The 24,731-nt window shown below is 51.3% G+C and overlaps 2 protein-coding genes across 3 annotated transcripts in view; one reads left to right on the top strand and one right to left on the bottom strand.

Annotated features, from left to right (window-relative positions):
* NFRKB (nuclear factor related to kappaB binding protein) overlaps positions 1-15,111 on the top strand; it is a 34,716-nt gene extending 19,605 nt beyond the window's left edge. For both annotated transcript variants that reach the window (XM_054579453.1, XM_054579452.1), the window contains exons 14-27: positions 1,242-1,321; positions 1,430-1,476; positions 2,359-2,419; positions 2,809-2,983; positions 3,821-3,927; positions 4,351-4,474; positions 4,678-4,757; positions 4,911-5,131; positions 5,228-5,498; positions 5,940-6,152; positions 8,412-9,179; positions 12,577-12,683; positions 13,418-13,553; positions 13,669-15,111. In XM_054579453.1, coding sequence (XP_054435428.1) covers positions 1,242-1,321; positions 1,430-1,476; positions 2,359-2,419; positions 2,809-2,983; positions 3,821-3,927; positions 4,351-4,474; positions 4,678-4,757; positions 4,911-5,131; positions 5,228-5,498; positions 5,940-6,152; positions 8,412-9,179; positions 12,577-12,683; positions 13,418-13,553; positions 13,669-13,794 — 2,516 coding nt within the window. In that variant the 3' untranslated portion in view covers positions 13,795-15,111. The remainder of the gene's footprint in view (positions 1-1,241; positions 1,322-1,429; positions 1,477-2,358; positions 2,420-2,808; positions 2,984-3,820; positions 3,928-4,350; positions 4,475-4,677; positions 4,758-4,910; positions 5,132-5,227; positions 5,499-5,939; positions 6,153-8,411; positions 9,180-12,576; positions 12,684-13,417; positions 13,554-13,668) is intronic.
* Positions 15,112-17,827: 2,716 nt separating this feature from the next.
* On the bottom strand, positions 17,828-23,477 carry TMEM45B (transmembrane protein 45B). Its single transcript, XM_054579412.1, has 5 exons — positions 23,297-23,477; positions 21,186-21,392; positions 19,892-20,076; positions 19,263-19,408; positions 17,828-18,170 (listed from the first exon to the last, which is right to left on the bottom strand). Exons 1-5 carry the CDS (start codon positions 23,475-23,477, stop codon positions 18,062-18,064), a joined length of 828 nt encoding a protein of 275 aa, XP_054435387.1. The 3' UTR covers positions 17,828-18,061.
* Between the last annotated feature and the right edge of the window lie 1,254 nt (positions 23,478-24,731).

Genomic DNA, 24,731 nt, shown 5'->3' with positions numbered 1-24,731 from the left:
CTTTCGTCCTGCCTTGGGGCCGCCTTCCTGCCGTGCCGTGCGGGCAGCGCCCTTGTGCCGTCATTAGGAGGAGAAGCCTTTTCTAACCACACCCCCCCCCAACCGGCCCCGCAAGGGCAGGGTAACTCTCCTAGCGTAAGCTTTCGTCCCATCCTTTGTGACACCTACCACTTTCAGATTTTATTTATTATGTGCTCTTTCCTCACTTGCCTGTAAACTTCATGAGGGAATAACCCTCACGTAGCATGCAGTGTGGCACACAGTGGCTGCTCAGCAAATACTTATTTTTTATTTTATTTTATTTTATTCTTTTATTGTTGTTCTATTACAGTTGTCCCAATATTTCTTCCTTTGCCCCCCTCCACCCAGCCCAGCCCCCGCTCCCACAGTCAAGCCCCACACCCTTGTCCGTGTCCGTGGGTCATTCATGCATGTTCTTGGTCTAGTTCCTTCTTCTTTCCCCCCCACCCCCCTCCCGCCCTCCCCTCCAGTCACTGTCAGTCTGTTCCATGTTTCTGTGCCTCTGGTTCTATTTTGCTTGTTAGTTTATTTTGTTCATTAGATTCCTTTTATAAGGGAGATCATATGGTATTTGTCTTTCACTGACTGGCTTATTTCACTTAGCTTAATATTCTCCAGTTCCATCCATGTTGTTGCAAAGGGTAGGAGCTCCTCCTTTCTTTCGGCTGCATAGTATCCATTGTGTGACCGTACCACAGGTTTTTGAACCACTCATCTACTGATGGGCACTTAGGCTGTTTCCAGCACTTGGCCATGGTATATAGCGCTGCTATGAACATAGTGGTGCATAAGTTCTTTGGAATTGGTGTTTTGGGATTCTTAGGGTATAGTCACTGCAGTGGAATCGCTGGGTCAAAGGGCAGTTCCATTTTTAATTTTTCGAGGATATTCCATACTGTTTTCCACAGTGGCTGTAGCAGTCTGCATCCTCACCAGCAGTGCACTTGGGTTCCCTTTTCTCCACATCCTCGCCAGCACTTGCTGTTTGTCAGCAAGCACGTACCGAATGCGTGGTTTAATGGGACATCAGGAGCGCGGCCCAGGCAGACCGTGAGGGGAGGCAGTGCAGACTGAGTGGGTCGCAGGCGCGGAGGGCCGTGGCTGCAGGTCCTGGGAGCTTCTCGTCCTGGCAGGGGTAGAGCAAGGGAGGGGACACTGAGATTCTAAGTAATGCCTTAGTTCATTTTTCATTATGTTTTGCCTTTTCATTCTTCCGATAGGCCAGTCCCAAGATAATGAAAAGGAATTAGCTGCACTCTTCCAGCTGTGGCTAGAAACCAAAGACCAGGCCTTCTGTAAGGTATGGTCTATAAAGAATTATCAGATTTTTCTCATTGGGTTTCCAGAGTCCTTATGTCAGCCAAAATTCCATAGTCCATTTACCTGTTCACGTTTCCCTTTCCTCCAGCAAGAACATGAAGACGGCTCGGACGCCACAACACCTGTCCCGCGGGTGTGAGTATGATGCCCCGACAGCAGGGGGTGTCCTGGGAAACGGTAGTTCATGACCCTGCCATGGTTTTCTAACATTTCTTAGCGTGTTAGTGGGATGGACTCAAGAGATCCTAGGGGTCCACTGATTTCTTACCCGCCCCAGCGTGCCTGCGGAGGGCGGCACACTCCCGTCGTTAAGCGTGGCTCCCTGAGCAAAGGGTTCTGAGTTGGCGAGGGGGTTGCACAGAAGAGTTTCGGAGGCGGGTGCAATCTACCTTGTGGGTGGGCATATTTGTTCCCCTGAATTCCCCTCCCTCAGTACCCATTTGATGATGATTCATCCAATCCATCTTCCTTGTTTTACCTATAAAGAAGTTGAGGCGCGAGGCTAGGTGACTGGCTGAAGGTTGGGGACAGGACCGAGGCAAGAATGCAGGTCTCTTGACCTCTCGCCTGGTCCTGTGCTCTCTGGATCACAGCATCTCATGTGACTGTTTTCAGTCTGGGATGATCCCTTCCTTTTCCCCCAGCTTTGTTGAGATATAATTGACATATAATATTGTGTTGATTTGATGCACGTATATATTGTGAAATGATTACCAAAATAAGGTTATTTAGCACATTCATCACCTCACATGATTACCAGTTTTTTGGTGTGTGTTGTGAGAGTCTATAAGGCCTCTCTCAGCCACTGTCAGCTACATAAAATAGCATCCTTAACTGCGGTCGCTGTGCTGTGCGGTAGATACTCGGAACTTTCTCATTTTATAACTGGAAGTTTGTACCCTTGGACCAATATCTGCCCATTTCCCCCATTTTCCAGCCCCTGGTAAAACTACTGTTCTATTCCCTGTTTTTGTGAGTTCAGCTTTTTTTAGATTCCCCAAATTCTTTATGTTCCAGAAGAACTGACTATGTGGTGCGGCCCAGTACAGGGGAGGAAAAGCGAGTTTTTCAGGAGCAGGTAAGAAATAGCCGGCGGGGCCACGCAGGCAGGCTCTTCTTGAGATCGGATTCGTAGAGGAAATGCTCACCCTCACCCTTAGGTGTTCTTTTGGTTGGTATTGTCTTTTGGGGACAGAAATGGTGTGAGGAAAGGGGATGAGAAATGTTTTGATGGCCTTTTTTCTTTTAGCTAGCGAAGTACATTTATATTTACCTTTTTGTCCCTTGGCTAGTGACTCGGGCTTTGGGGACCATACTTGCCCCGCTGTAGATGGCTCAGTATTCCTAGCTGGAATAGCCTGTTTCCTTCTTGTTCTGTCTCTCCAGGGTGATCCCTTATTGTATGGGAGCTCTAGAGGGAACCCCACTAATTCCAACTGATGCGCCTTGTCCCTTTTCTCTTGCTAGGAGCGCTACAGATACAGCCAACCCCATAAGGCGTTCACCTTCCGGATGCATGGCTTTGAGTCTGTCGTGGGGCCCGTGAAGGGAGTGTTCGACAAGGAGACCTCGCTCAACAAGGCGCGGGAGCACTCCCTGCTGCGCTCTGACCGGCCTGCCTACGTCACCATCCTGTCTCTTGGTATGGCCGCTTTTTTCTCTGATCAGCTGTACTTATTCTCCGCTCCCCAGCTCCCCTCCCCCCAACCTCAGACACAGGAAAGCTTGGAGGGTCCGGTGTCGCTTTAGGAAGCTTTGGAGTTTGGGAAGGGGCTTCTACCCCCAGAGGTGTGTCTGGGGTTAGTGTTTCTTTCCTGGAGTCTGCATTCCAGTTTGTTTTCATTCAGGAATTGTTCCCGTGCGTAGCTATAGCTTAAATATAGGAATTTGCTTCCTCCATCCAGACTATGATTCCTTTAAACCTGAGGTTTTTAACCTATTTTTGTGTGATGAATCTGGTGAAACTTGTGGACCTCTTCTCAGAATTAAGGCTTTAAATGCATCAAATAAAATGTATAGAGTTACAAGAGAAACCAGTCCCAGTAAAAGAGTTATCAAAATATTAAAACCAATTTCTCATGCAGAAATATTACATATTTTTATGATATTAAGTGACATGGTCTAGTACCAGGTTTTAACTCCTAATTTTCAAATATTGATGCGTGGAAATGATATTTGAGTTGTCTGCCACAGCTGTCATGTGACATGAAAACATCTCATTTCTATGACAGCATCACAGCACTAACAATCTGTGGTTTGTTCCCTTTGTTTATAATGGTCCTAAGGGGCCATGTTTGGTCTTGGCTGAAAGGGTGGCAAGTGTATAGGGATCTGCCCTAGAGGGTACCGCCCACCCGGTGCTGCCGCAGGGTAAGGTGGGGAAAGCCTCGGGCACCTCGCCCGCGGGGGCAGGAGAGGAAGAGTTCCTCAGCGGCAGCCCTGCTTGACCCGTGGACTCTTCCTTTTCTGATGCCACCAGTTCGAGACGCTGCAGCTCGGCTGCCTAACGGGGAAGGCACGCGAGCAGAGATCTGTGAATTGCTCAAGGACTCCCAGTTTCTCGCCCCAGATGTGACCAGCACTCAGGTAGGACGGAGGAGAGGTTGTTTTTGTTTTGTTCCAGAAAGGAATTCAGAAAAGTTCTCAGGAAATACAAAATACAACAACATACATTTTTAAAAACCTGAATGAAGAGGAGGAAAGAAGGGTGTCTCAAGACAGGTGAACAGTGGTAACCTGAGACCCTCGCTGTCAGTGAAGCACAAACTTGACTCTAAGCTTTCCTTCCACTTCTGAGGGTCTTAGGTCATCGTCTTCATCAGGTGACAGCAGCTCAGTCTTTCAGGAATCTTAGTGTTTCCTGTTTGGGCACGTGACCCCTAGTGAGTTCTTGGGAGTGCTGCCGCGCGACTGAGACGTGATCAGTTCAGCAACTGTGACTTACACCCAGAGGTTTTCTCCGGCGTCTGAGTCCGACCTGTCCCTTGTCCCCTTGGTTCTGGTGCCTAGGTGAATACGGTAGTGAGTGGTGCACTGGATCGGCTACATTATGAAAAAGACCCATGTGTGAAATATGACATTGGACGGAAGCTGTGGATCTACCTGCATCGTGACAGGAGCGAGGAGGAGTTCGGTGTGTGAGGCCTCTGGGCGGGGTGTCCAGCTGGACCAGGGGTGCTCCTGGCTTTCTGCCCTGGTGCCAGGGTGCTTTTCAGTGGCACTTAGGTGGGACGTGCCCCCCCCCTTCCCCACCCCCCAAGCACAGCCTTAAGGAAACCACTCTTCCTGCTTTGCTGAGGTTAAACTGCCGCTGAAGCATCTCCCTCTTGTTTGCAGAGCGGATTCACCAAGCACAGGCAGCAGCGGCTAAAGCCAGAAAAGCCCTTCAGCAGAAACCTAAGCCCTCGTCCAAGGTGGTAAGTGGCCGCCCCAGAGTGGTGGCAGGGAAGACGGCGGTGGGGCCTTCCCGTAGCCCAGTACGTCAGCGACCGTGGGCTCTGCCTCCCTTTTGGGAGCCTTTGTGAAATCTGAAATCTGCGCGTGAATTTCTCTTCATCTTCTGCTTGCAGAAGTCCAACAGCAAGGAGAGTTCGATGAAGGTCCTCAGCAGCGGCCCTTCTGAGCAGAGCCAGATGAGCCTCAGTGACTCCAGCATGCCGCCCACCCCCGTCACTCCCGTGACCCCCACCACTCCGGCTTTGCCTGCCACCCCCATCTCCCCTCCGCCAGTCTCGGCAGTCAACAAAAGTGGCCCTCCTCCTGTCTCAGAACCAGCCAAATCTAGCTCCGGGTAAGCTCCTCTGTCCTCTGGCTTCCTCCCTCCAAAGTCCTCTTGCATGCGTGTCCAAAGTTGCTTGTTTTTCATTTCCCCTCGATTTCCTCCTAGTGTCCTCCTGGTGTCCTCACCAACAATGCCGCAGCTGGGAACCATGCTTTCCCCGGCCTCCAGTCAGACTCCACCCAGCTCTCAGGCCGCTGCCCGGGTTGTGAGCCACTCTGGCTCGGCCGGCCTACCCCAGGTGAGGGTGGTGGCCCAGCCCAGCCTTCCTGCCGTGACTCAGCAGTCGGCCGGGCCAGCTCAGGCACTGCCACCGATTCCAGCAGGACCTCAGATTCGCGTTCCAGCCACTGTTACGCAGACCAAAGTTGTGCCCCAGGTAAAGAGGGACAGCGGATCCAGAGGTGGGCTGAAGAGTGCCATGGGCAGCCTGGGCAAGAACTGAGGGGCCTTATATTATTCTGCCGGTGATGGTCTTTATTACAACTCATATGACGTGCCTCCAGGCTTAGCCACGCCACTAACTCGTTGTGTAATTTTAGACTAAAGCCTTATCTTCTGCCTCAGTTTCCTTTACCATAAAAGGGTATAATGCTATTTGTCCTCAGTATGTAGGAATGAGATGTGAATGGTGGAATCATTCTGAAAAGGAAAGGTGTGCTACACGAGTATAAGAGCGTTACAGTGTCCCTTTTGGAGAGCAGTGAGCGTTAGGCCCTGTTTGATTGGAAGTGCTCTCAGAGGCACACTTCTGGGGGGGGCGGTGCGCTGGGCTGCGTCTCAGCGTCTAATTAAGCTCTTGCCTCCTGCTCTGAACTAGACAGTAATGGCCACTGTTCCAGTCAAAGCACAGACTGCAGCGGCCACTGTGCAGCGGCCGGGACCTGGGCAGACGGGGCTCACGGTGACGAGTCTCCCTGCCACAGCCAGCCCTGCGAGCAAGCCAGCCACGAGTTCTCCTGGGACCTCTGCTCCGAGTGCTTCCACAGCCGCCGTCATTCAGAACGTCAGCGGGCAGAACATTATCAAGCAGGTGGGTGGGACCTGGGTCTCTCGTCTTGAAGCAGAGGACAGCGGAGATCTCCATGATCAGGGATCTTTGATCCTAAGTTCGCAGGCGTTTCAAGTGTGAGCTCCCACCAGGGGCAGTGCAAGCTCTGCAGACGCCAGAGAGGTTTCTGCTGTTCCTTTCCACCTAGCGCAGCATTTAGCGCTAACTTTCTGAATTTGGAGGAGACTCTCCATGAATCAATGTGGTTAAAATCTGTGGTGTGACTTTACATGCTCTGTTGGCATTTCAGTTTACCGCTAGGGAAAGAATATATTTGTACTTTCTTGGTTGTGACTGTGCAGGGCTAACCACGGAACTTTAAAGAATTCTTAGGCAAGGTAGCAACTAGTGCTTGCACTGTGCTAACCATTTTATAGTGGTTACATAAATTAACACTCAGCACCGTAGAGTAGGCACTGTTGTTATCTCCATTTTACAGATGAGCTGGAGCCACATAATGATAAGTAACATTTCTCTCATTAAATATTTATCAAGTTCTTTTTGTCTGCCAGGCACTGTCCCAGATATTGGGGATTTAGTGGTATATTGCACAGGCTAAGAAGTCCCCGCTTTGTGGAGCTCATATGCCCACAGAGCGGGGGCGGGGGGGGGGGCGACGGCTGCTCCAGGGGCAGCCGCAGGCGGGGCTGTGAACGACAGCGAGCGGGGAGGGGCGGGGTGCGGTGTGCAGCTCAGTGAGGGCAGTCGGAGAAGGCCCGTCGGAGGAGCTGGCACCTGGGAGGGGGAGGAGGCTGGCAAGTGTGCCGCGCTCCGGGGAGCTGGAGATGGCGCATTGCCGTGTGGGAAGAGCCCGTGAACATGCCTGGAGTCAGGACTGTTTGGGGAGAAACAGGAAAGCAGTTGTGGCTGAGACCTAGTGAACACGTGCGGAAGTGTTGGAACGTGGTTTCCTGAGGTTCCCAGTGGTTAGATCATGTCAGACTGATTTTAATTCAGATGTGATAGGGAGCCATTGAGAGATTGTGAGCCAGAAAGACTTGATCTAGTTTGCATTTAAAGAAACCCGTGGCTGCCATGTGGCGTGGACTAGAGGGGACAAGAGTGGGAGCAGGGCGGCCGGTTGGAGGCAGCGGCAGCGGTCCAGGCGGGAGGGCACGCTGGCTCCCTGTGGGCGGGCATTGCAGGGGGTAAGCGGTGCTGGGGTTCTGGGTCCAGGCTGCGAGGGCAGGGCAGTGTGATTTTTCTGGTGGTGCGATTATGGGGTCTGAGAGGAGGGAGTCCAGATCGACCCTGTGGCGTCTGGCTCGAGTGCCTGGGCAGATAGCGAAACCGTTATCCGAGATGGAAGACGCTGAGGAGCAGGGACGGTAAGGCGGCCGAGAGAGGAGAGTGCGCTCCTGAGGGCAGCGCAGGCGGCAGGTGTGCGGGCAGGTGTGCGGAGGCGGGGGCTCGTGAGGCCTGGGGGTCGACCAGGATGTAGGTGATGAGGGAGCTTGGCTGGGACCACTGGATTGGTGGCTTTCGGGGGATGTGTTCAAAAGAGAATGGAAGGCAAGGAAATGGAGACAGTGAGTGTAGATGATGTTTAGAGTACTTCTGCTTTTGAAGAGCAGAGAACTGGGGCCGGAGTAGAGCAGGGGGAGGGACCCGTGCCGTCAGCGGGGGTGTGTTGTGTCTGAGGATGGGCCATGCCACAGCATGTTTGCACTCCAATGGCCGTGGTCCAGTGTGGGGGGGGGGGGGGTGGCCCATGGGGCAGAGAGGATTGCCGAGGCTGGGAGGGTCGCCTCCGTCACGCACGGGAGCTGGGCTCCCCTCCTGCGCGGCTCCCGACAGGGAGGTTGGCGTGACTGCGAAGAGATGTTTTTAAGGCCGCCGGGGAAATGGGAATATATATATATTATTAGGTAATAATAGGTGATTATTTTACTTTAAAAAGACCTTTTCTAGGTTATACACGTGTACAGCAGTATTGATCAGCAAAATGCTATATGTTAGTTTACTTAAAAATGTTCCCACGCCGTCTTTAGCCTCCCCTCCTCAGCCCCCGAAGCCTAGGGAAGGGAGGAGAGGGCGAGATTGACCAAGTGAAAACCTTTGAAGCTGGGTGATAGGTACATGGATTTGTTAGACTGTTTTGTGAATGTCTGTCATCTTTAAAAGTAAAAAGTTAGGAAAACATATGAAACAGGCAGACCCATGAAACGGAGGTTTGCCTGCTCATGCTCTGCAGCCACTGTGGCGTTGTGACTCCTTTGTCGGTGCTGTCTCTCCCCGCAGGTGGCAATCACCGGGCAGCTTGGTGTGAAGCCCCAGACAGGCAACAGCATTCCACTCACAGCCACTAACTTTCGTATCCAGGGTAAGGATGTGTTGCGTCTGCCACCCTCTTCCATCACCACAGATGCCAAAGGCCAGACGGTTCTTCGAATCACTCCGGACATGATGGCCACGTTGGCCAAGTCCCAGGTCACCACGGTCAAACTGACCCAGGACCTCTTCGGGACGGGAAGTGGCACTGCAGGCAAAGGCATCTCTGCCACCTTACACGTCACCTCCAATCCAGTGCATGCCGCTGATAGCCCTGCGAAGGCCAGTTCCGCCAGTGCCCCTTCATCCACGCCAACAGGTACCACCGTGGTCAAAGTGACTCCTGACCTCAAGCCAGCAGAAGCCTCGAGTTCAGCTTTTCGCCTGATGCCAGCACTTGGTGTAAGTGTGGCAGACCAGAAGGGGAAGAGCGCAGTGGCCTCATCAGAAGCCAAGCCGGCCGCCACGATCCGCATCGTGCAGGGCCTGGGGGTGATGCCTCCCAAGGCCGGCCAGACCATCACAGTGGCCGCCCACGCCAAGCCGGGCTCCTCGGTGGCCGGCGGGTCTGGAACTGTCCACACCTCAGCGGTGTCCTTGCCCAGCATGAACGCCGCTGTGTCCAAGACTGTGGCCGTGGCGTCCGGGGCGGCAAGCACCCCCATCAGCATTGGCACGGGCGCCCCCACTGTGCGGCAGGTGCCTGTCAGCACCACGGTGGTCTCCACGTCGCAGGCTGTGAGTACCGTGGGCGGCAAAAAGTAGCCCTTCCATCCAGGGAGCCTCTCTTTCCAGGATGGAAATGTCTCTGTCACCTCAGTTGACTCAAACAGGCTTATTTACTAATAGAGCTCTGCGTTTAATGTTGCAACAAAGTAGTGGAAGTGGTACACACACATTCTTACAAAAATATTAAAGTGGTACCGAAGTACATGGAGTAAAAGATAAAATTCCTTTTGCTACTCTCTGATTCTCCCTGAAGGCTAATATCTGTTGGTATTTTAGCATTTATTCATTTAGTCCTTTTCTTCTGGGTGTTTTATACATGTACACCTAGTTTAAAAAATCCAAACAAGAGATCTTAGTCTATATATTGTTCTGTGATTTGCTTTATTTATTTAAAAATATATCTTAGGGACCATTCTAGATCCTCCACAGATACTGATGCTGTTCTCTTCAGTGAGACCGTGGCAGTCCATAGAAGGGATGCGCTTTGACCGTTCTCCCGGTAAAGGGCACTTTCCACTGCTAGAAAGCGGCGCGGCAGGGAACGTGTACGTGAGCGTGCATGAGCATGTGAAGTATTTCTGGGCCCCGGAGGTGTGTACACACACTCAAAGTCTAGACACCGCGGCTGCGCTGCCAAAAGGCCGCCCCAGCGTGCAGTCGGGCCGGCGAGCCCCCCACCCCGACCGGTGCTGGGCGTCGGGCGGGTTTTCTTGTCACATCATGCAGCCGTCCTACTGGCGAGAGAGGGTTCTTTTTCTACTTTGTCCCTGATCTGATCTTCAGTGAGGTTGAGCATCCAGTCCTGTGGAGGTTGGCCTGTGCTCTCTAGGAATCAATAAATCTTTGCCACTTTTCGTCTGGGGTATTTGGCTGTTTCAGAGTTTGAGGTGACCCTTTATATTTTCTGAGTGTTAATTCTTTGTGCAGAAAGTATTTCCTTTCACTGTCATTTTTTAATCTTGCAGAGGGATGAACCTTTTTCTCTACGGACATTTTATTTGCTTAGATCTATCAACATTTCTTTTAGGGTTCCTAGGTTTTATGTCTTTTGCCTTCTTACCCCAGGGTTATAAAGATACTAACTTGTAGTTTCATGAAATATTTTCAGACTTTTAAGGAAAGTGTAACTGATAATCCATTTGAAATGTAATTTTGTGAATAGCATGTGGTGGAGATCTCATTTTAGGTTTTTCAAATTATTCCAACATCATGACTATTTATCCCTTCTCCACTAACTTGAAATACTACACTTACCGTAAACCAAATCCTCATGGTAACCTGGGTGTGTTTCTGGATGCACGTGTGTTCACGGAGCTTCTAGATGAGGAGCACTGTTCTGTATTTTACATGGACAGGATGAAACACGGTTTTACTTTCTAAACCAGCTGTGTAGTAAAACCTCAGTAGTTCGGGGAAAAGCCAGAGTGGTGGAGGAAGGAGGACATGCGCATTAGTAAAACCAGTCAGCCAACCAACCCTGATAAATAATGTGGCTTAAAAGGAAATACTTAGGTTCTCCCATCCCAGAAGTGGGAATACGGAAGAAAGGAAACCTCTTACTTGATGCACTGTTGTTTCCCTCGAACCCGTCTCATAACACAGAAAGCTGCTCCCCGGCAGCCTCCGCCCTGTCACGGATCTGGATAAACACCAGGGCGGGGCAAAAGTAGGTTATGGTTGTTTGTATGGAAAGTAATAGTCATTAATAAATAATAACACAAGAATAAACTCTGTGTTTTGCATACTTAGAACTATAAGCCTGCTTTTCCGCACCCTGTATGACCGAAGAGCATTCACTAGGTTAGGAAGCAGTGAGATACTCCTCTCTAGTCAGCTAGTCAGGCTAGTTCGTGAAGGGGCAATTCCAGTCGCTATACTGGTGGCTTGAAATGTTTTTAAGCAACCAAGACACTAAGGAAATAAAAGCATCAGTAAACCCACGTGGCGGCACCGTTCTGTTGCCATCTTTTAGTGCTTCCTGACGGGCTACCCGTGTGGCGCAGGTCTGCACCCGAGCACCTGGCTTCTCTAGAAGCGGCTTGCCCACAGGAAGGGTCGATGCCTTTTTTAGTGTCTTGTCGAACCGGCCCTCTCAAATAATTTTTTTTCTTTTTTATTGACTTAATTGGGGTGACACTGGGTAACAAAGTTAGACAGGCTTCAGGAGCACAGCCCTACAGCATGTCGTTTGTACACTGTATGTGTGGTGGCCACCCCAAGCCTGTCCCTCACCATTCAGTCCCCCGTACCACCTCCACCCCTCGCCACAGCCCGCCCGGCAGGCACCACGCTGCTGTCTGCGTCCGTGAGTTGTTTTCTTTCTTTTTCATTTTTGCTCTGTCCCTCCATCCCCCCGCCCCACCGCAATTGTCAGTCTGCTCTCTATCTATGAATCTTGAATCATTTTTAAAATCTACCCCCAAGGATATATTTATTGATTTATCATTGAGAGAGGAGAGCGGGAAGGGAGAGAAAAAAGTCGGTGTGAGAGAGAGACATTGGTGGGTTGCCTCCCGTGTGTGCCCTGACTGGAGATCAAACTCACAACCTAAGTATGTCCCCTGACCAGGGATCGAACCCGCAGCCTTTTGGTGTATGGGGGCAACGCTCCAATCAGCTAAGCCACCCTGCCAGGGCTTGCATCACTTTTTAAAGTCAGATTTTTTACAGAGGATTTTACAGTATATAAATTTTATTACAATTCAATTAAGGGTTAAAAAGCCTGGCAACCTAAAAGCAGGTGATGATGCAATTACTGAATCATAGGCATCGTGAAATCCCTAAGACTAGGCCTTTTCAACTTTTTTGTTCCTCTTAGGCCTTATTAGCTTTGAGGTTGGACTTCTCACTTGGTCGAGTTGATGATTAGTGTCCCCGAACTAACCTCCTCTTATCTCTGGGAGAAACGGAAAGCACCTGGAGAATGCGACCTGTGCCTGCGCAGGGCCGGCAGTCCAGTGGGGCAGCAGGTGTGCACGTCCTGCGTTAACCCTCGAGTGCCCGTGTGCTCTCACTCCCGCAGACGGCTGTGGCGCCCCGGGCGTCAGGGCGCACGCAGATGAGTGGGACCCTGCCCTCCCAGGAGCTCAGACCCGCACTGGGCGGCAGTGAGCGCACACCCGCTTCGGGGTTAGGCACAGTTTACTCCCACCGAGAGCAGTCGTGCGTGGTTACTGCTGCCTTAGGCGGCGCAAAGGAGGACGATGACAGATCAGGCGCCCTTAACCAGGTGCACGAGTGGCAGCTTGGTGAGGCCTCCCTGGGCCGCACCTCGGGAACACGGGGACCCTGCAGAGTATGGGGGATAGAAGCAGCGGAGTGCCAGCTCCCAGCGCTGGTAGCCCTGGATGTGAGATCTGGTTTGCTCATCTCCTGTCTCATGGACTTGTTTCCTTCCTCTCTCCAGGGGAAGCTGCCTACACGGATCACAGTCCCGCTCTCTGTCATTAGCCAGCCGATGAAGGGCAAAAGTGTGGTCACAGCCCCCATCATCAAAGGCAACCTCGGAGCCAAGTAAGTGCTCAGTGAGGGGCGGGCAAGGCGCTGGGGGGGCAGTGGGTTCTCCCCGTGCCCTCCTTCCATCTCTCTCCTGTTGTGCTCAATGAGATTTATTGAGCAGCTAGTATTGTTTTAGGGCTGGGGATAGAGCAGTGATTAAAATAGACAAAATTCCATGCTGTCCTTAAGTGGGGAGAGAGAATAAAGTGAAATACTGCATGGGGCGGTAAGACATAGTACAGGGGGAAAGCAAGGGAGGGGACAGGGAGACTGTGACGGGGCCGGCACTGACGTGGCTCGGACAGCAGCTCTGCTGCGGGTGCCAGGGAAGGCCTGGCTGGCACGTTGGAGCCCTCTGGTGTGATAGGCCGGAGGGCGAGGGCTCACTTGGGAGCCTGGGCTTCCTGGGCCCTGACTTAAACAGGGATGAAGGGCTCCTTCTGGTGAAATCATTCTGATGGTCTCAAGGCAGCTGTTTTGGGAGTGGATTTCTGGTCAGAAGCACACACCTTTCTGGGGCCTTGTTCATTCATTACTCCTGCTGATCAAGGTGCGGATATCAGGGTGAGGCTTTGGGCTTGCTCTTTTCTCTCGTCACGGGAAGCATAGAACCTGGCAGAAAGCTGGTCTTACGCACTTTAGTCCAGACTGCGGGAATTTTCACTGCGCACCAGACCTCCCTCTTTTCCTTCAATACATGGCCTGATTGTGGGCGGGCGGTAACACCCTGTCCTGCTTTCCATCCACAGCCTCAGTGGGTTGGGCCGCAACATCATCCTCACCACCATGCCAGCAGGTACTAAGCTCATTGCTGGCAACAAGCCTGTGAGTTTTCTCACTGCCCAGCAGTTGCAGCAGCTTCAGCAACAAGGTCAGGCCACACAGGTAAGGTCCAAAGCGAACTGCTGGCCATACCATGTTTCTCTTTTTCCTTTGCTGTTTGTCCTCAGCCGATGAGCCTGTTGGCAATCTGCTGATGAGATGCTCTGTTTGCAAACAGGTGCGCATCCAGACTGTCCCCGCGTCCCATCTTCAGCAGGGAACAGCTTCTAATTCCTCCAAAGCCGTCTCCACCGTTGTTGTGACCACAGCTCCATCTCCTAAGCAGGCACCTGAACAACAGTGATTCTGGGAGAAAGATGGCTTCCCTAAACGCCCGTACCGGGTCTGCCCTGCTGCTGAAGGGAAGGAGCGGGAGGTCCAACCCTCCTCTAAGCTTACCTGTCCAAGGGCAGCCAGTGGTGGGATAATGGCAGCAGTGGCTGGGATTCTGCGGCCACATTCCACGTGGGGGACACTGGCTAAGGTTCTCTCCAGGTCTGTTCTGTACTGGTCCAGGAGAAGCCGCTCTTCAAACTTGTGTGAAGTCACAGTTGTCACACAAGCCAAAGTTCTCTCCTGAGAGCAGGGTGCTGAGGGAGGGCTTGCAATACGGAGTGCAGGCGGTGAGTAAGCCTCATGATGTATGTGGTTTTTATGTTTTAACTTGTGGTCTTCTCCGTGACTCATGGTCTGGATAGGAGTTTTGTGTCCATAAATTTTATGTAACTTATTTTTTTAAAACTGATTATTCTTTTGACCAGAATGTGAGACTAGCAAGATTCTTCTAAGTTGGTGGCTGACTTGATAACTACGTAGTAATGGAGAGGCTCTGAGATGGGAAAGAAACATCGGAAGTGGGATTAGGTGGGTTCCCTGAAACGGGGCTAGTTTGGCACTACCTCTTAAAGGTGGGGTATCAGGGTCCTGACGGTGGTCTGCGTCCTCACCTGCTGCCTGTCCTCCTCTTCAAGCCCGTTCACACTCAAGTCCATTGCCAGTGGGTACCGTGGGTGAAGTGCTGTGGAAATACTGCTTTTGCAGCACACACTTTATTTCAGTTCGGAGATGATACATTGTGCTTTGTTCCAGAAGAAGAGTCAGCAAACGACAGCCCTTGGGCTGGCTACCCATTTTTGTAAATAAAGTTTTATTGAAACACAGCCCATGCCCACTTGTTTATGTATTATCTATGGCTTCTTTCAATCTGAAGGCAGAAATGAACAAATGCCATGGAGACTATATGGCCCTCCAGCCTAAAATACTTTTTATATGGTTCTTTAAAACTTGGCTGACTTTTATTCCAAAGTAGAGATGGCAGGAAGAGAGTGGGTGTCCGTACTAGACAGCGCCAACCACAAAAGCAGTCAGTCTCGATACCCAAGTGATTGAATCCTGGCTGTATCGTGTTCTGAGCCTCCATCAAGCTACGGGTGGAGAGCGTAGACAGGGACATTTTGAAGGGTCATATTTAATTAAAGCACTGGTTGTCGAGAATATATGCCTCTTTGGTTTTGGAGCAGGGGTTGGGTGGTGAAGCTTTTCTGCAGCGGCAGGGCTTCCCTACCTCGCGAAGTACCCAGCTTAGTGAAGATGTATCTTTCATCTGTAGAAGACGAGTGATGGGGTCTGAGAGGTGGAGGGAAGGAACTGGAGTGGCCTCGTGTGGAGGGGGCGCTGGCGGAAGGCGGGTCGTCAGGCAAGTTGCAGGAGAACAAGGACCTTGAGAGTGGCTTGTGGATGGCACAGAGGTTTCCTAGACATTTAATTCTAAAGCAGTTCTGTAAAATAGTTACCGCCCCTGTTTTTACGGTGAGAAAATGCAAGTTTCAGTTACGTTAAGGAGAACCAAGGTGTTAAATCCAGTCTTCTGATTCTAAGTCAAGCACTCTCTCTGCCGCCTTCCTAAGAAGACAGTGGCTGTGAGCTGTCCCACGGCGAGGCCGGGGACAGTCGAGAGCTAACAGTGGCAAGCGTGGCTCCCAGGCGCAGAGGGGAGTTGGCTGAGGGAAGAGGGGGCTTTGCGGGTGGCAGAGCTGGCACAGGGGCGAGGTCGGCAGCGGTGGGCGGAGGGGCCGCAGGGATGGACGCAGGCTGGTCTTTTACCTGCGCGAAGGGGGCTGCCTCTCTCGTTTATACTACTCTGATATTTGCATGTCATTGTTCCCTAGAGTCACATTTCACATGAAAAGGTCATGGGGACAATTTCTAAATGAGAAAAAGGGAGAAATTTGAGGAATCCTATCTCAGGTATTTACTGTTGGCTAAAATAAATTCCCTCTGAATTTACTTAACAAATGATTTCGTAGCAGTAGTTCTGACATTCAGCCCTAACCTCACCCTGCACTTGTATTTACCCAAGTCACCTGACTGCCTGTCTCCTTAGCGGCCGCAGACATCACGTCCGAGGAGGGCAGGCAGGTTTGGGGGCGCCTGTGTAGGGCTGTCTCCGGGGGAGGAGAACAGGGAGCACCATGCTGGAAACCCCGCCTGCAGCTGTGAAGTGACATCGCCAGCATTGGCGCTGCCCGGGCGTGTGCCGCGCGCCCGGGGGTGGACCGCGCACCCGGGCATGTACGGCGGGGGCTGTGTGGGGCGGGGGTGCTCCGGTGGGTGTGTGTGGGGGACATTCCAGGAGGACCTGCGGTGGCCACGGTGTCTTTGAGCCTCTGGTTGACAGAGGTTGGTAGAATTTTTCAGACCACACATCTAAGACTGGCTTTGGCGACAGCGCTGTGGTGGGTTTGTCCTTGAACCCCATGTCTCAGAGGTCCGCGCTGGGCCAGCCGCGCAGTGGAGGGGGCGTCAGAACAGGCTCTGGTGTTTTAGTTATGAGCTTCGTCCCTCCCCCTCTCACTCTGGGGAAACACTCATTTTCTGGAAGTGTTCTGCCCGCCCCTTTTAAATCAAAATGGAGAGCGCCACTTGGAAAATGAAACCGAGAGTGGGTTCCTTCTTCCCACTTCCAGTTCCTAAGGAAAGAACATGTGTTACATTAATTGCCAGTCATGAGGCCTCCAGCACTTATTGAATGAATGTTGGGTTTCTGTTCAGAAAAGTGGATTCTGAAAGGGTACTCATGGATCTCTTCTAAAAATTAAATCCATGTTTTCAAGTAGCTCTTTCTTAACCTCTGAGCTGTGACTTCAGCTCTGAAATGCCGGCTCCCCGTGGAGCTGACCTTCACTGAGTACAGCGTTTCTTCCAAAGCATGAACGGTGCTTCCTGGAAGTGACCTCTGCCGCACTTGTGTGGGGTAGCAGAGGGGAAAGCGAGAAATAAGCGTGCTTTTGAGTCCTACTGAAGACTGGTTCTGCGACTTAGAAGGCCTGTGTAACCTTAGACGAATCAACTTCTCTGAAGAACCTACTGTACTAGAGGTGGTTGTGATGAGGAACAAATGAGAGGCTACTTCAAAGTCTGAAAAAGGCCATATGAATGGACGGGGCTGTTTGGTCCTGTAAGAGCTTCCAAATTTGGCCTGACCCACTTTTATCACTTGGTAGGACTTAACGGTTCACTCCTTGTTAACTCTTTAATTGCCTTTGTGCCTGGAACGTGCTTTTTCAGTGGGGCAAGCTCCCTGCTTGTCCTCCCTCCTTGGTCTCTCGTGGCGGTTTTACTTACCCTTCTGGCACCAGTCACCCTGTCTGCTACTGCTTGCGCCTCGCTCCCACGAGACCGTGTTCCTTGCTGGACACACACTTCTCAGTCTGTACAACCATGCCAGCGCAGGTGCAAAGCAGTTGTTTAATAAATACTTGTTGAAGGAGTTAAAAAAAAAAGAAGAAGAACCAGAACCAAGACTAGAATATCAAGACTTGTGTTTCTAGTTCAAGCTTCACGACCTTTGCAGGATTCTTATCCTTTGCTTTTAGCCGTGTTTAAAGTCAGTGCCTTCCGTAACCCGGCATTTTTCTCTCTACCTCGTCCGGATTCCTGTCAGCCTCCTCTTAGGAGGAGTCAGAACATCTGATCCCAGCTCCCTGCTGGGCCACTGACTAGCCTCCTGATTTAAAAAATAAAAATCACCTTTGGCCCAACCTTGTCACTTACCAGCAGCAGTATTACAGTTTTCTAAAATTTACGATCATTTGAGAGATGTTTAACAATCTCCCAAATAGGGTTTGGTTTAACACACCAAAGCTTGTGAATTATTACTTCTGAAAAATGCATGTTAGAATTGCATCTGTAAAATAAAGACATTGTCATTCATTTACTTTCTAATGAGAAAGTACCTGTTTCTTGAGAGGAAAAGGGATAGGTTATCAAAAGCACTGAGTTTTGCTGGATTCATAACCATCCATGAGTCCACTTCCTGTTCTGAAACTTGAAGGGTCTCTGATTTCTCTTCACTCTGAGCCACAGGTGATAAAGCTCGCTCCATTTTCCTTTATGAAGGACACCACACCAACACAGACTTTAGCCAATTAAATGAGCAGGCACGAATGTGTAGCGCCGGAAGAGCAGACTAAAGCAAGCGTTACAGTGGAGGGGGCGCGCCCCGTGCCTGCTCTCACCGTTCCTGCTCCGGCGGACACGCCCAGCACCTGTTGATGACCGGTGGCCTTGGCTCATTCCTCGTCTGAGCCGCTCAGGAGGGCCTTCTGGGCAGCGGGATCTGACTTCAGCTGCTGGATCCCAATGACTTCTCCTCGGCGCCTCTTCTGCGGCGTCAGAAGGCTGTGAGAGAGAGAGGCCGTGAGACAGACGAGCCCCCAAGCTCCCTGTCCTGCTCACCCAAGACCGTGAGGGCGTCTGATGGTTCTCAAAGCATTTTCTTTATATCTCTAGCAAATGCTGCGATTGTGTATCCGACTTCTCCAACAGTATTCATTGGTAGTTAAAGAGACCATGATTAATATTTAATAGTTAATGTCGTTGAGACTAAACTTAGGTCTCCCACATCCTCTTTTATTATTTCACTGACCAGGCAGAAGAACTAAATCTGTGACCTTGAGTTGCCTCTATTTGGTCTGCGTGGGACTCTTTCCAGGGGAGGCGTGTCTGCTTTGGGCGGGGAGAGGAGGAGCCAGGGAGAAAGGTGGGCAGCCACGACAGCACAGCAGAGCTAGTGGCACCGTGTGCCAGGCGGCCCCCTCGCCCTGCGGTCCTCCCTCCTCGGTCTCTCGTGGCGGTTTTACTGGGGCTCTGTCATTTACTCCCTGGGTGACCTTGACCAGATTTAGTCTTTTGAAGCTTTGGTTTTCCACCTGTAAAACGTGACAGTGCATGCTTCACCAAGCGGCAAGGGTTAAATTGGGGGATACACCCAGTGCTTCCCACAGAGCCGGGGACAAACTAAGTGCGTAGGAATTACAGTATTGCCTTGGGAGAGTGCTTTAGAGGGCACTTGCCGCCTGTGTTACTCATTGCCACAGGGTCTCTGGCACAGGAGTACGTGACGGGCTCAGGATGAAGCGAGGACAGAGCAGGCACTGCCGCCGGTGCTCATGCCCAGTGCAGGCCGTCCCCTGCCCTCCCCCCCGCAGGCCTACAGCCCGTCGGGACCGCCCCTGCGGCCTGGCTCTCCCACAGGCCCGTGACCAGCCGGGGCCTCGGCCTTCTCAGAGCCTCATCACCCTCACTTGTAGGTGCAGAGTTCCTTGCACAGAACTTGGCATTTAGTTGGCACTGAAGGGGTAGAAGTTAGCACTACTTAGTTACAAAAGGCGGGCCACTGGATATAAAAATGATGCTATGTAATACATTTCAGGGGCCAAGGGTTGGTAAGGAAGGGGCAACCTGGCAAAAGTCGTCTTCTCTGGGACATACCAGTAGACAAAAGAGTAGCTGACAGCCACAATGCAGAGGGCAGCCAGGTAGTGCCAGCAGAAGCACATGGTGATGAACATGAGGTTTGAGTGGTCGTCCTGGTCCCATTCTTGTGCTCCGAAGGGTGGGAACAGCACAAACCCAATCTGGTGGATTATACAGAGAAGTCAGCCTTGTCTCTTGATGCTTCCTTCCTGGGGGTCACCAAAGGCGTCCAGCTGTTCCCCACCACCTCATTTCCCATACCTGCGTTAGCAGAGAGAGACCTTTCTGCACAGGAAAATGGCCGGGTTAAATCTGGTTTTAGGATAGGCTTTTTGCAAAGCAAACCTCAGGTGAACAGCTGAGCAAGTGGATCCTGTAGATGGGATTGGCACCTCCACGGGTGGGCAGATGGGGAACAGTTTAATCTGCTCACTGTGCATGTTCCATAGGTTGGGCTCGTTAATGCATCAGCAGGGCATTCATGGAGAAAGTTACACAGGTCAAGGGGCACGCGAGGTAAGGACTGCGGCCGCCTAAACCCAGCCACGTGGCATGCATGTTAGTGCTGCATGGTCAGGACTTCACCTGCACACGCTCAGTGGGGCCCCTTAACCCAGACAGCCTTAGAGCCTTCGGACAATTACCTGCCAAAACCAGGTGCCTTGCAGGATAGTGAGGGAGGTTCGGAAAAGTTCGAGCACGATGTTGTCCCGAAGAATCACCTCCAAGAAGATACTGAGAGCCCCTCCGAACACCGCACACAGCAGGAGGGAGTGGATGTACTGGTCCAGCGGCGGTCGGTTATGAACGTGGTGGTAGAAGAGAAAACCTGCCACGAAGCCGGTTACAGCCGTCAGAGGTTGGCCTGTTTCTACGTCAGAGCACTCGTTCTGGACTGTTTCCATTATTAGAATTGCCCCAAAGCCAGATTTTTCAGTACTTGAAGAGTGAGTTTATATAACATTACGGGACAACAAATAGGCAGATAAAATTTAGTCTGTGTAAAGTGGGTAAAAGCAGCAAAGGATACATCTTTGAATCTCTTTACAGAATCTGTGGTAGGGTTCAATACAGGATGGGTAGATGAAACGCCGCAGATGCATGACAAAATGTGTGTTTACTTGAAATGCAGATTTGCACGCATTCACTTTTTCCCCAGTCTTCCTGAGGTACAGAAGTAAATGACGTTGTTGGATTACAAAATGCTTTTTGCCCAGGCTGGTGTGGCTCGGTGGATTGAGCACCGGCCTGTGAACTGAAAGATCGCCAGTTCGATTCCCAGTCAGGCACACGCCTGCTTTGTGGGCCAGGTCCCCAGTAGGGGACGTGTGAGAGTCAACCAACTGATGTTTCTCTCCCTCTCTTTCTCTCTAAAAATAAATAAAATCTTTTTTAAAATCATAAAATATAAGTCTTTTTTTAAAAAAAATGCTTTTTTGTGACCCATTTAATAACGCATTGTATTGGGAGATCTGTCCTAGCCTCTGGGTGGGTCTGCTATTTGTGATGGAGTCCATTGGCAACATTCCAGGCTGGGGGTGGAGTGTGGAGTTTCTCTTCCCTAACCACAGGGAGTCAGTACTTCCGCACCATGGCGCTCACCCAGTCTCTAGACAGTGGAGTGTTTGTGGGTGGGCGCACATGCACTCACAGTGCAGGAGCGGGGGAGGGTGTGGGCCGGAGGCGGGCAGGAGAGCTTGTGCACCAGTAGCTGGTGACTTTGCCTAAAAGCCAGTGCTTTCACGTGCTGCTTCATGGAATATGTCCCCTGTACTATCCAGAGGACAGAACTAAGCCTGCTCAAGGTGAGGTGAAGAGACTGGGATTTTCCTGGGGCAGGTTAGTATATTTGCAATAGTTCTGGTCTACGGTGCCCCAATCCCTCATAATCACAACTTGCCAGTTTCTTCCTTTTTTCCATCCTTACCACTGAGTTACCTTCATTGAATGTTGCCACCGCCATAACCAGTCTGTCAACCCCCAAGGGAACATGGCTGAAGAGGTGGGTGAGCATATCAGTGACTCCCGAGATGGCAAAGAATAGATACATGGTGCTGTGTTGCCAGTTCATTAACTTTATCCAGTTGTTTTCCGCGTACAGGTGGAGGTGGGGCCCATCTGGAACAAACTGCTCTGCCAGGATCCCTGCAGGGAAATGAGAATGGAAATTGAGGAAGGAAGAGTCTCTCTAAGGCAAACAGGCTACAGCAAAAAATAGCCCCGAGTCACGGACGAAGGGAAGTCCTGCAGGAGGGCGCCCCGTGTTCAGTGGGCCTCTCCTCCAGCACAAAGTGAGGAGTTTGCTGAGGAACCAGTATAGACATTTTGCCTCTGTTGCTGCTGTTTCTTGGACAGGGGCCCATGAGAGGAGGAGGAGGAGAAGCAGCAGAAATGTAGCCACACAGGTTCACAGGACACCTGTCTAGTAGCTGAGATGACAGTAAGGTATTGTCACCTAAGGGAGAGTGTGGCAGGTAACTTCACCTTTGGGCTCTCTCACCAAGTGAGCGGTAAAAGAAATCCTAGAGGAAAACGATTAGGTTGAAAATGACAGGGTCCAAGCCAACAGACACCGGGGTGAGGGTCCCTGGGCGCACCTGGGGGGGAAGTGGCTCCCAGGTGTGCTGCGCCCGGGGCAGACCTCCCGGGAGCGCCCTTCCCAGGTTCTGCCTGGGCTCCGTGGGCTTGGCTGCTCCCTTAGCTTCCGGTCTCGGTGTCCGAAGCACTTGACCTTGGCATTTCTGGCCAAACTGTGTCTTAGGAAAGGCAAACTTCAGAGACGGGCCAGAAGGTGGGTAACACTGCGCCACAGTGGGGGGCTCGGTTCTCATCCCTTCTCTCGTCACCTGTTGGGGCAGCAGCAGATTTGCCTTTATGCCTGGTGCCCAACATGTTCATGACAACATTCTGGCTTCTGCTCCCCAGACCTTTCCCCTCAGACCCCGCCCCTTTCTGAATTTATGTGTGAAGGATCGAGTTGGTGAAAATGACCCAGGAAGGGGAGGTCCCGGGGACGTGTGAATGGCAGTCCTGTGAGGGCGGAGACCGTTCAGTCCCCCACTGTAGCCTCACTGTCTACAACAGGGAGTTCCTGGCACCTGGTGGGAATTCAAGAAATAATTGGTGAATGAGTATTATTTTCACCCAAATGCAATTCTTCCAACTTTTCTTCAGCCAAGTTGGTGCCGTTTTTACCATCTCGGCCACATAGTCCCTGTCACTGCTCAGCTCCAGAAAAAGGAGAAAGCCTTTCTGAGGCCCGAATGGCTGGTGCCTGGGAAAACCCAGCCGGACCGGGCAAGCCCAGCCACGTGCCTTGGCCGGCTGCAGGAGGAGCTGCCCTTCCTGCTGCCGCTCCTCCCAGGAACCCGGGGGCCAGAGATGGTAAGTGGCAAATGCGCTTACAGAGTAAGACCCCTCCTTGGTACTAGTCATTCTTTGAGGGCCCCCGGTAGAGGGGACCGATGACAAATGGAGGTGGGTGGATTTTCTTGGAATGGGGCAGAGTAGAGGGTCCCTCCCAAACGGCCCTCTGGGGGCTCCTTTGTCTCTCCCACCACCTCTCTCACAAGCCTGGCGGCATAGACTCCCCGCTCTCTACTCGCTTGAGACTTGGACATGGAGGATATGCCCATGAGTGGGGGTTTGCTCTGGAGATTCTAGTGGAGAAACAGTTGGGGGGGGTGGGATGATTTTCCTCAAACTACTAAACCATTTCGTACTTTCTCCTAACTCATGTGCATGAGCTTACTGTAACTTGTTCTTCTTTTCTGTTGTTTTGTCTTTTTCATAAAGTATGTCTTCTGTTCCTACAACCTATACCCACGCCCCCCTAGGGCCGAGATTGCAATTTATTAAGTAGCTCTTCACAGTGCACTAAGACGGAAAGCGCATCAACTGTTAATGTTACAAAGCTCAGTACACAGCTGAAAATCCTTTTTCTATCATCTCCACCAGTGGAAACTCCTATTTCACAGGGCCCAAAAAATGGTTTGAAGTTTCTGGATATGATGGGGAGACCCCCTGGACCAGGTGACCCCCTTTCTTACCAATGACCGGAAATAAGGTTCTGATTGCGGCCTCAATGATCTCGAGACGCTGATAATGATGAATCAGCAGGCTCCTCTTCCCCTTTTGGTGAAAGTACTTCAGAGGGTACTTCACTGACCACCACAGTCCAACTATCAGGAACAGGCTCCCTGGGAGGGCGTGGCCCTTGAAGTTTGCCATCGGGGTTCTAGGACACCTGGAAAAGAGGGGCGGCTGTTAGGGAGCCGAGTGGAAAAACGAATGGATATCGTGGCCGGAAATGCAACATGTGACTGAGGACGCCAAGTCAGAGGCCCTCCGAAGAAGGCTGCGCTCGTTCCATTGAACTCAGTCTCTGCTGCGTCAGTTACCGCAGGCTTGTCTGCGGAGCGAGTCACCTGCCCACGCGATGCCGCTGCCCTGAGGCTTTGAAAACCTGGGTACATAAAAGGAGGAAAAACTGGGAGATAGGTAAACACTGCTGTCAGGGTAGAAACGCCTTCCTAAACACAAAGGAAGGAACTAGAAAAGGAAACTGTCCACCGGCACTGGCATTTTCTAGATCAAAAACATCAGAAGGCAAACAGCAACGCTACGATCAATGGGTATTTGCATTGAGAAGCGGAGCTGGTGCCTTGAAATAAGAATATGCATATTATGACCTGGTGAATGGGGAGAACGAACAGCCACACAGCTGGCAGGGAGCTCCCTTGGCGTCCAAGCTCCGACCTTGGGGAAGTGAAAACCACGCATCCTTTTGATCGAAGGCAGAGTTTCAATATTGCACACAGGGGCAGTAGCTTCACAGGTTTATTGCTTCAGACAGGCCCCAGAAAGAGGGATGGGACTGGGGAGAGGGCAATGAGCTGGGAGGGGCAGCCTTCCATGCCAGGTCACCAGGAGCACCAGGAGCAACAGAGGGCAAGGTCGCAAGCACCTATCAGCTTTAGGGTGGTGGGTGGAGACCACTACCTTTGTGAGGGCCTAACTCTTACGTGGCTATTTTAAAAGGTAGCTTGGGAAAAGTGGAGCTGGAACTTAAATGTCCAGACCCGGCGTGGGCAGAGTTGTCATCCGTGAAGTGTAGGCGGCAATGTTCCCTTACCTTAGGGAGCCTTTACAAATATGGAAAGAGACCACAGAAGCCGGAGCGACGGCGTGAACACAAGTCACAAATAATGCAAATTGGTAATAAATCTCACTATAATTAAAGACAGCCAAAGGAATGTACAATCTCCTTTTTACCTAATTGGAATATAACTTGAAAAGTTAGAGATTTCATGCAGCTCTAGTGTAAATGAACATAGCCACTATGATTCAAATTCAGTCAGTAAAAGTCAAAATGGTTTCTTTTATCCTATTTACAGTAGCACAGGCTATGGGATGCAAATCATGAGAATTTATGTCATCTAGAATTTATTCAGAAGGAACACGATCATTTTTATTCCCCTGGCC

Source organism: Pteronotus mesoamericanus, unplaced genomic scaffold (genome assembly GCF_021234165.1).
Source record: "Pteronotus mesoamericanus isolate MK-2021 breed Mesoamerican mustached bat unplaced genomic scaffold, CSHL_Meso_final contig_53, whole genome shotgun sequence".
NCBI lineage: Eukaryota > Metazoa > Chordata > Mammalia > Chiroptera > Mormoopidae > Pteronotus > Pteronotus mesoamericanus.
Note: the sequence above shows the minus strand (reverse complement) of the source record. Positions and strands in the feature narration are given on the sequence as shown.

What these genes read in the sequence shown, in the direction of transcription:
- TMEM45B (XM_054579412.1), bottom strand. Translation starts at nt 23,477, where the DNA reads ATGGCAAACTTCAAGGGCCACGCCCTCCCAGGGAGCCTGTTCCTGATA. An exon ending in AACCTTATTTCCGGTCATTG is followed by an intron (nt 21,393 to 23,296) that starts GTAAGAAAGGGG and finishes ATTTCCCTGCAG; the next exon opens with GGATCCTGGCAGAGCAGTTT. An exon ending in AGCTACTCTTTTGTCTACTG is followed by an intron (nt 18,171 to 19,262) that starts GTATGTCCCAGA and finishes TCTCTCTCACAG; the next exon opens with CCTTCTGACGCCGCAGAAGA.